Source organism: Periophthalmus magnuspinnatus, chromosome 1 (genome assembly GCF_009829125.3).
Source record: "Periophthalmus magnuspinnatus isolate fPerMag1 chromosome 1, fPerMag1.2.pri, whole genome shotgun sequence".
Lineage (NCBI taxonomy): Eukaryota > Metazoa > Chordata > Actinopteri > Gobiiformes > Gobiidae > Periophthalmus > Periophthalmus magnuspinnatus.
Window position 1 is genome coordinate 28563363 of NC_047126.1, and position 10457 is coordinate 28573819.

The 10457-nt window shown below is 40.1% G+C and overlaps 1 protein-coding gene across 1 annotated transcript in view; it reads right to left on the minus strand.

The window, feature by feature from the left end:
• The window catches only part of frem3 (Fras1 related extracellular matrix 3), a 36333-nt gene extending 29467 nt beyond the window's left edge, over positions 1 to 6866 (minus strand). Inside the window, exons 1-2 of the mRNA XM_033967532.2 lie at positions 1600 to 6866; positions 1261 to 1350 (exon numbers count right to left, since the gene is read on the minus strand). Of these exons, the coding sequence (XP_033823423.1) occupies positions 1261 to 1350; positions 1600 to 6613 (5104 nt within the window). The 5' untranslated portion in view covers positions 6614 to 6866. The remainder of the gene's footprint in view (positions 1 to 1260; positions 1351 to 1599) is intronic.
• Positions 6867 to 10457: the final 3591 nt, after the last annotated feature.

Below are 10457 nucleotides of genomic sequence, written 5' to 3' on the forward strand. Positions count from 1 at the left end.
GCTGAATGGTAGATATTGTGGGAGTTGCTTAAATTAATCCAGATTCCAGGGACCCTTATTAGACGGCCTATAACTCGGTCTATTTTTGATTTGCATACAGGAAAGATGATTATTGAGTGTGACAGGTATCTTTTAGAGGCTGCTAAGACTCTTAAGCAGCTGCCCATATCAGTGCCTATATTCAGGTTGGCTTGTCACACTATAGGGAAGGGACTACAGAGATGTGACTGATAGAGGCAGTTAAGACCCTTAATAACAAACGGTTATTATGGTTATTTTGTTGACACTAAGTTAAATAAGTCTAATTACATTTTTATAGATGTTTTTTTTTCTTTAAAGAACGAATATCTATCCTCCCACTCAAACACCACTTAACAGTTTTGATCTTCGCCCGGATAAGGTGACCATCAGTATGTCATCTACCTGCCTGTCCGGGCCTGCCCAGGATATATACTACCGCCTTTTTAAGTCACCTCTTTAACACTTCCCATTAGTAGCCCACTAGCCTCCGAGGGGTCACTTGATCTTTTGGTTTAACTGTTTATGTGTGTTGTCTGCCATGTTTTCTGTCCAGTTCATACAATACAAACAGCGGTTGAAAATAATTGGTTTAAGATCTGATATCAGTGAACGTGTTTGAGGCAAGAGAGCACCTGGTTAAGCTATGTTGCCTGGGAGCTCAAATAAAGAGGGAAAGCAAACATAGGAGTCAGTGAGTGAAGCTAATTAAAGGGCTGCTTTGAGTAAACCTGCATTTAAAGTATTCATGCAGTGAAAAGCAAAAAGAGACTAAAAATCAATACTACAAAATAAACTCTAGAACTCTCTGTTGTGATTTCAAAAGTTATTTTAAGTAAAACAGGAAACCATAAATCTTCAAACTGGTGTGAACAATTTTGAGTAAGCATAAAATGCCAGTATCTTGTTACACTGATCCATACAAGTCTTTGGGTCACTCTAAGCCCATGATGAAAGGGGACATCTAAAAGCTCTGGGAAGTGCCTTAAGGAAAGACTTCTTTTGTCTGTTCACAATAAAGCTTAGAGAATGTCATAGTCATATCTTTTCCACTTTTACCGACCCATAGTAAGTGTTTGGCCTAAGTGCCCTTTGACTCCCAAAAATGATGGGGGCTCTGTGGACCTGTGTCAGTCATGGCCAGCTGCCCAAAGTCTTTGTGATGCAAACAGTGGAAGATTGATAGGAAGCATGAAGTTTTGTTTTAAGAAGGTAGAAATATAAAAATAGAATAGTTCCTACCTTGATCTTGCACAGTGAAGTAGAAGATGTCACTTGTTGCATTGCTTGTATCTTGCAGCACATAACAAATCTTCATGTCATCAATATCAGCTGTCAGTGAGACAAATGCAGACAAACTCTATGTTAGTTGAGGGAACTGTAACATCCAAGACATTTTTTTCATCCCTGGGGCAGCAATTAAACTTTTCACAGCCGTAATCTGAAGCTTTACCCTATGGTCAAGCTAGCATTTTAAATTGTGGTTATTTGCAAGAGCTATGTAAACATACAACATAAATAAGCAGGCTATTCTAAATTTGATATAAATATATACTATGTAATGCAATATTTTGGACTCACCCTGAGTGAAGGTACTGACGCTGTCATTGCCCACGGCTGTGTTGATGATGAAGCCATGTTGAGGTGCCTCTGTAATAATGTACTTGAGAACTCTCTGGTTGCTGTCACGGTCCTCAGATCTAAGAACTTTTCCAGTAATCAGGAAACCAAGATGGCCGGTCTGCAGAAGTTTGAGTGAAGCAGCAGCCTTGTTCACCACAATCTGGGGCATACCATTATCTACTGTATTGATGTGGATGGTCATAATCTGGGGCTTGCGTGTCTCAAACACAGTATCAGGGAATACATAGAAGTCATTATGGGTTCCATCTGTGACAGTGAAGGAGAAGCTGTCTTCACTGGTCTCAGTGCCATCGTGCTTGTAACTAATAAGGTTTTCATTAAGGTCCTGTTTGGTAAAGGAAATTATTGAACGAGAATTGTTGAAAAGGAGCTGTCCATGTACTGGCACCTGTGTCACTATAAAACGTAAAAACTTGTCTGGAGTGTCGCGGTCTTCAGCTGTCAGCTCAAATGGAGTGATGAGCTTAGTGTGCCCCTCTTCAACAAACAGTTTATTAATGGTCAGAACTGGTTTCTTATTATCCACATCAGTAATTGATACTCTAAATGTACGGAAGACTGGATTGTACCCATCTGTGACCTCAAACTCAAAGCTGTCCATTTTCATCTCGTCATCAGAAGTATGAATGTAATAGATTTTGTTCCCAGCAAGCTGCAGTTGAGTAAAAGTGGATATGGGCACACCAGGGTGGTCAGTGCTCTCAAGATGGCCTCTACTAGGTGCTCTTGTTATGCTAAAGGTGAGATATTCATCAGGACTGTTGATGTCAGTTGTGCTGAGAAGGTCTGTAGTTAGAGTTACTTTGCCACCTTCTTTGAGAGTTACACCTTTGTTAATAACATCTGGGAAGACCATGTCAATGCTACCAATGTTGATGTAAAAGTAGCGGTCAATTAGGGGATTTATACCATCAGTGACATCAAACTTTAGCAGGTCGCGAATGCCTTCCTGACCAGTGTGTACATACTGGATGAACTGATTGTCAACTTCATTCTGTGTGAAGTTCATGCCCAGTGTAATATTGCCAACAACGTCTCCCTGCTTGGTGATACGCTGAAGATATCCTTGTCCTGGACCATAACGCACAATATAAGTCAGATGTTTGTCTTCTGAGTCAAGATCTGTAGCTTTTAAGGCTTTGTTACTGATAACTTTAGTTTCTCCAATTTCAACATCCAGTCCATCATTGATAGCCATCCTTGGAGTCTCATCGTCGACTGGGATAATCATAATGAGAACAGTCTTTTCTACTGAGTGTTTTCCATCTGAAAGCCTGATAACAAAGCTATCCTCTTTGGTTTCTGAATCATCATGTTCATAGACAATGTTGGATGCCTCTTTGATTTGCTCAAGGTCAAATGTCACCACTGGGAGGGTCCCAGTGCTAACCTGTTGGACTATGGCACCATGCTTGGGATTTTTAATGATCTCAAAGTTCAGTTCATCTCCAGGTATATCAGCATCAGCAGCATTTAAAATGGGTGTGTCAATAACTAAGCTCATGCCCTCCATCACCAAAAACTCCCGCACAAAAAGCTCAGGTTTTTCATCATTGGCTGGAATGATGACAATGGGGAAAAAGTGGCGTTCTGAGAAGTTAATACCATCTGAGCAGCGGAAAGTGAAGCGGTCTTCTGTAGGCTCGACACCCTTGTGGATGCTTTGCACATAGTAGATATGGCCATGGGCAATGTCTTTGATGCTAAATGCTGAGATAGCAGTGCCTGCTCTGGACTTCTCTGAGCCTGCAGCTGGGGAGATGTTTTCCACATAACCAGAAGATGGCTGAACAATAATAGTGCAGAGGATATCATCATTGTCTGTATCAACATCTTCAGCTTGAATATGGTTAGGTGTTATAACATTCTTTTCTCCTTCCACTACAACAAACTGTTCTCCTACACTCACAATAGGTGAGATGCTATCCACTGGAAGTATAGTGACATGAACAGTTACCCCTTGAACCTTGTTACCGCCAACAACCCACTGATCTGACATATCGGATAAAGTAAGATTGAAAGAGTCATATTCTTTGATTGGTCCAATTTCTCCAGAGGTGTGAGCATACACCACAGCTCCATTGATGATATCTGCTTGTGTGAATCGCTCAGCCGGAGCACCATTCACAAGAATCTCTCCAAGTTTAGGAGGTTCTTCTACAATGAAAGTGAGCATGAGGTCATCTGTGTCCTCATCACGGCCTTGGATCACATTGGTTGTAATCTCAGTTGCCCCATTCTCTAGCACATCAATTGAGGCCCCGAGCAGGCCAGCTGGGAGCATAATTGTAGGAGTCTCATCATCTACTGGCTCAATTGTGATCTTAACTGTGATTGGCACCTCATGAAATCCATCACTGACATCTAACTTGATGCTATCACTGACAGATTCTTCACCACCATGGATGTAAGCAAGGCGGCCATTTGTAATGTCTTCCAGCACAAATGTCTCACCCTTGGTCATATCAATTCCAAAAAACTGAAACTTTCCATGCTGAGGAACTTGTACAATGGTGAAGACAATATTATCATCATCTGTGTCAGTGTCAGTGGCATACAGTTCCTTTTTAGTTATCACATATGGGCTCCTTTCCATAAGTGTGAAACCAGTGTTGATGATAAGTGGTGGCTTGTTATCTACAGGTTGAAGGAAAATAGTGAATAGTCCATCTGCAGTGTTTCCAGCTGTATCTTCAACAATAAAAGTGAATTGGGCGACTTTTGGAGTGATCCCAAGTTCCTGGTCAGGTGGTTTATAGGCAATTTTGTGGTGGTTAATCTGAGCCTGTGTGAACTCTGTAATTATAACATCGACGTTGTCAGTTAGGACAATTTCACCCAAGAGAACTGGATTGTTCTCATCAGTATCTGTTGGTGGCTTAATAATGGTGTATTTAAGATCCCTGTCATCTGAATCTAAATCAGTATAGCACAAGAATTTCTTTTTAAATTCTGTACGTTCATACTCATGAACTGTCATGTGGAGAGTGGTACCTGGACAAAGTTCAGGGGTTATGTCATCAACGGGATGGATTTTGACTGTAAATGCATTCTCTCCTGACTGGTTAGGAGGGTCGTTATCATCTTGCACACGGAATACAATCTGGTCAATAACTGTGATGGTGCTGTGAGGCCCAATGTGGCGGTAAAACAGCTTCCCATCAAGAATGTCCTGCTGGAACCATTCAGTAACTACTTGCTCAAACATCTCATCTGTTTCACTGAATTTCCAAAGAGATGGGTCAGAAGGTGGCTCAATTTGTCTTAGTAGGAGCTCTCCTATAGTTGAATAAGGTGCTTCTAAGATAAACTTAATTGTAGAGTCTTCAGAATCAATATCGGTTGCGCTCAGAATAAAGGGGGAGATTTGCATAACTTCATTTTTGAACAAGACAAGACCAGTGTTAGCGTTGATAATTGGGGGCTCATCATCAGTTGGTGCAATTGTAATGGGGAACAAAAATTCAACTTCATTTCTGCCGTCAGTCATTCTAAAGATAATATTGTCACTGTATGTATCACTCCCATCGTGCTGGTACACCACAATACCGGCATCCAAATCAGCTGGTGTGAAAAATTTCCTACGATTCCCGAAGACAGTGAGATCTCCATGCTTTAAGCCATCAACAACAGTTATTCTTACATCTTCCAAATTGTCCTCATCACTAATCTCTAAATTCTGGGAGCTGGACAGTGGACGGGACTGCCCTTCAAACAAAAGCTGCCCGGTATTTCTGGTAGCTACTGGGGCTAAGGTATTCATAGGCTTCACCACAATCATAAAAGCAAAAGGATCGGAAACTGCGCCGTCCGTGTCTACAATTTCAAACTCTAGCTGAAATATCCTCTCTACATCTGAGTCCTCTGAAGGTGGCTTGTAGGCTATTTTGAGGTCTTTGATGTCCCGCTGATAAAAAGATGTGATAGGAAGGTTTTGGTCGTCAGTGCTGATAATGTAACCCTGCTGCGGGTTCAGAGGTGAGGTTATGTTGAAGATTAAATCATTTGCATCTGACTCTACATCTTCAGCTGCTAACATGTCAGTGGTGATAGCTGTCATTACAAACTGATCAACCTCCACCATCATCATAGACACAAAACTGGGCTTAGGTGGACTATTTTCTGCACCTTCTCTGATTCTAACCATCATCTGGAAATGTTCTTGCATAATAGTGTTGCCATCCTTATCCTGCAGCTCAATCATCATTGGAACATAATCTCTGTTTGGTGACTTGGTTGTAGCTATGTGCTTGTACACAATGCCCATTTTCACAAACTCATCACAGTCAACCATTTGGCCACTAGCAGGGTTATTCAAAAGAGTGCCATACCTGGGGAGACCTCCAGCGCCGACCAGAGTGGTAATCTTACACTGAGTAACGTCATCCTCATATGAGAACTCCAGGCCTTTTTTGTCAATGGGGTTACTCTCACCATTGAGCTTTTCTACATTTATGGGCATATTCCTGGTCAAGATTTCAAGCTGCTGGAAGACAACTTCTACCTCCAACATGAAAGGAATAATAACGGTGTCCGTCTGGGAGTCGTACCGAAGCTGCAGTTTGACACGATCTTTGCTGGGGCTTCGAGATCCAAAGTGAGTGTATTTGACTTCATCTGGTCCAAAAGAACAAGGGAACTTTTTAGGGGTAAGCATCCCAGGTTTTTGGGATAAAGGGTCATTGTCCAAAACTGTGATGTGGCAGCGATCTCCAGGCTCCACTTCTGTCACCAGGTCATTGACAGGGTCCAAAAACACAGAGCGTCCTAATGGCACCCTGATCCCATTATTAGCTACAATGATAGTGTCTTCATTAGGTCCAGTTCTGTGCTGATACAAGTGAGCGCGCTCAAATGGCTCTGCACCCACTGCAGCTAGGTGCAATATAAATGTAAGAAGCAGAAGTGTCTGCTTTTTACAAAGTCTGTAGCTTTGCAGACAACCAGCCATGTCCACTGCTAGTTGTCCTGCACAATGGTTCAGTCAATGGCAGGGTCCGTATTTGGTTAAACAGAATAAAAGTGTAAAAAGTCTGTGGTGATCTGGCCCTCTGTTCGCTCCTCTTTGCTCCTCTCTGTTGCTGTGGCCACACAGACACACAGTGTGGTAAATGCTACAGGGCTTTGCAGGTAATAATGAAACAGTAGACACTGACAGGCTCTGGCTCCTCCTTCTGTCAGCACTGGGAGGGAGCCTCCAGCCCCCATGGCTAATTTAAGATGAACCATTGGACAGGAGTGGGGGAGAGCCCTCATGCAGCAAACACGATTCTCCCCTACTAACACAAAAAACTGTGTTAAACTGAGTGACATGAACTAATTTAGTAACATATTTTTAAGTATTTACAAAACAATTTTAACTTTCTTGAAAGAAGATTTTAAGTGTAATCATTTATCACTTAAATGTTCATTTGTGATAAATATTCACATTAAACATTAAAAAGAAATAATGTAATGTTTTATGGATCTGTGAAAAAGATTTACAGATCCATAAAACAAGTACAGAATACCCCAAAACACTGAAACCTGAAAACATTCACAGCATTCAGCCTATGAACTGATTTATGGGGGTGGTGTTTGGTTTTCTAAAGCAGTAGGTGGCAGAGGTCAGGGGGCATAAGGACACCGCTGCTGGGCACAGAGAGGGACAATGCGCTGCCATCAGCTGTGAGACAGGTGCATTACAGGCACATATAATGTACTGAAACATTCCATTTTTATTCTAAAAAAAAATTAATAAAATAAATAAATAAATAAATATATATATATATATATATATATATATATATATATATATATATATATATATATATATATATATATATATATATATATATATATATAGAGAGAGAGAGAGAGAGAGAGAGAGAGAGAGAGAGGTTGTATCTGATAGTAAGTGCATTTTAACACGGTAATTAAGACACACATAAAAAAACATTTACAACACCGTATTAGGGTTCATTCAAGTTATATGTCCCTTTCATACAGGTTCAAGTGACTTTATTTGTACCTGTAGGTAGATTTGTTTTGCAGCTATATATATGTATGTATATATAAGTATATGTATGTGTGTGTGTGTGTATGTATATATATATATATATATATATATATATATATATATATATATATATATATATATATATATAGTCAGTCTCAAACTCATATAAGGTCAAGCTAAGATAAAAATATCTTATCTTAAAATAACAGCTTTTTTTGAGTCTCTCCTGACATTTGATAAAGAGTTCAATACACCACTCATTCTCCACTTTCATGTTGACACACCCCTGACAATTTTATAATCGCTACCAAGTTAAATTTAGTTAATAATTTCTCACATTCAGATATAAAGAAATGTAGCCAGCGTACATAGTTGAATCATAGATAATATGATTGATGTGTTGGTCTTGAAAGTCCCTTGGGGAGATAGTGCTTAGAGGAACATTACAAGCCACCCAGTAACCTCTTAAAGAGTGGGTCAAATAGTCAGAATGCCATTTTGATCCAAGCATTCTGTATCACACTTTTCATTGCATCCTTTAAATAAACCTTGAGCGCGTCACTTGGCCTGCCCAGGGATGTAACTATAGAAACAAACAGCAATCTTTTGTTTACTCAGCTACTGAATTTCTCAGCTACTGAATTTCCTCTGTGCCTATGTCCTTGACAACCTTAAAACACTGATTAGTAGAAGTACAACTGTTAAATCTCTTTTTTAGTGAAGGCACAGTCTTTAAGCTTAACTGTCTATTATGGCCCACATTGTTAAGGTCACTAGGTCATATTCGTTTTATGCAAACATTAAACACATAACTTGGGACTAATGTATTCTTTGTCTGGGGCTATGCTGGAATCCTAAGCCCAAGATCCTGTCGTCATCACAGGGTAGAGCATGTTGACAGCTGCATAAAGGCCCTATGATGGATGGGTGATGATAAAGACCTTTCGCACATAAAACATGTGTTAACCACTGTATGAGTGGGCATCCTTCAACTGTCCGGCTTTGTGTCTGCGCAACAGGGCTGTGCACTTAATCAAATTATATTCAATCATTATTCAGTCTTTTTAATCGTGCAGTTTATGGTCAATCCTCTGTCAGTAAAGCATGTGGTTTGCAGAACAAACTTGGATTTGAAACTGAAAGCCATTTTTATTTGTTTTTTAATAAAACAATATAAAATGTCTGATGTCTTGTACAGCACTAACTTATTTACATGTCACTTAGTGGAAAGTTACTTCTGTAGCTATGGCTACACAGAAATGCATCAATATTTGACAGATTCTTCTACCACCAACAACTCACATATTCATACTTAAAAATTTAATAATAAATAAAAATGAAATCTGACAAAAGGTGTGAGTTCTAACTCTCATTTGCAACACCCACCAAATGAATCCAACACACACATGCATCATATTATGTAAAAGGTACAGGATGAGGCCATACTCTCTGACCAACAGGTGGGCCACTACACTGAGGGTGAAACACTATGTGCACTAACAATGTGCAGCCTTCACCTGTAATTCTTATGGATAAATAAAGGCATTATTACTTACTCAAGTATATTTCTGTAACAAATAAATTATTGTCTAGTTTATTATAAAAAACAGAAAACTAAAAATAATCAATATGTCAAATGTGTATGTAAAAAGTATACTTTGAGCATTCCAGAGGTGAACACATGACATGACATGACATGAGGCTTTAATGGATGTTTTAAGAAAGCTGTGTGTTTCGGTGATCATTCTTCACATTCTGGGCGTGTTGCCCTCTTATCAGTCGTTAACATCTCCACAATTCATAAACGTGTCGAGTGCCTGGTCCAGCTGTGCAGCACCGTCTAAATCTGTGAGGAGGGCTCTGAGTCCAACCAGGGGTCAAATCCAGGTAAAGGTCAACTTGGAGAATGCTCACAGAGGAAGCTCTGAGGCAACGGCATCTCACTTTGACAGAAGAAAAAAATATCTTGGGTCAAACTAAGAAATAGTTGTAATATAAAGCACTGGTGCCGTCAGTTCATCCATTGACTTCAAGACCTGGTCAGTCAGCAAGATTTTATAATGAAAATTTGGCATTGCAACATTTTTACTTTTCTCCTTTTTACAGCTCACCTTTTACCTTTACCTTTCTATTTCCATGGAATCATGCAGTTGACTTTCCACCTCAAGAAAGTTACATATTATCACTTAAAGCAACACCTGTAAAAACAGCATAACTGCACAAGCAGGAGTTTTATCTACATGAATCAGAAGTGACGAGCATCCTTTAACTCTCCGGCCCTTGTGACAATTAGAAAATGTATAAATCATTCTATATCATAGCCATGGCACACCAGTTTGTTACATTTTATTGAAATTAAATTAAATATTGCCCACACCTACAGTTTGGACCAATCTGATCAGCTAGACCATCACCAAACTATGCCGGCTCTACAAGTGACCTCTGATCATCTCTTTTCTGTTTTAGAATAACTCCGGGCATTTCCATGTGCATTCTCCTTTCTGTACCACCACCACCATCCTAATCATCCGGCCTGTTGTAAATATACACAGCGTATAAATAGAGAGACCTGAGCCTATTGGATTCAGTTGCAGGGAGGTAGAGTTTTGTGCCATGGTGCCGGCTGTCCTCTGTGGTTGGGACTCGGGGAGGTCCACACATATTAACAGAGAACAGGGCAGGACAGCGTTTCATCTAAGCACTGCTGGGATTAAGTTTAAGGATAGCATCCTACAGTGGTTTGATAAAGGCCATGATCACTGGCAACAATGATGGAAGGATGGAGTAAGGAAGCACA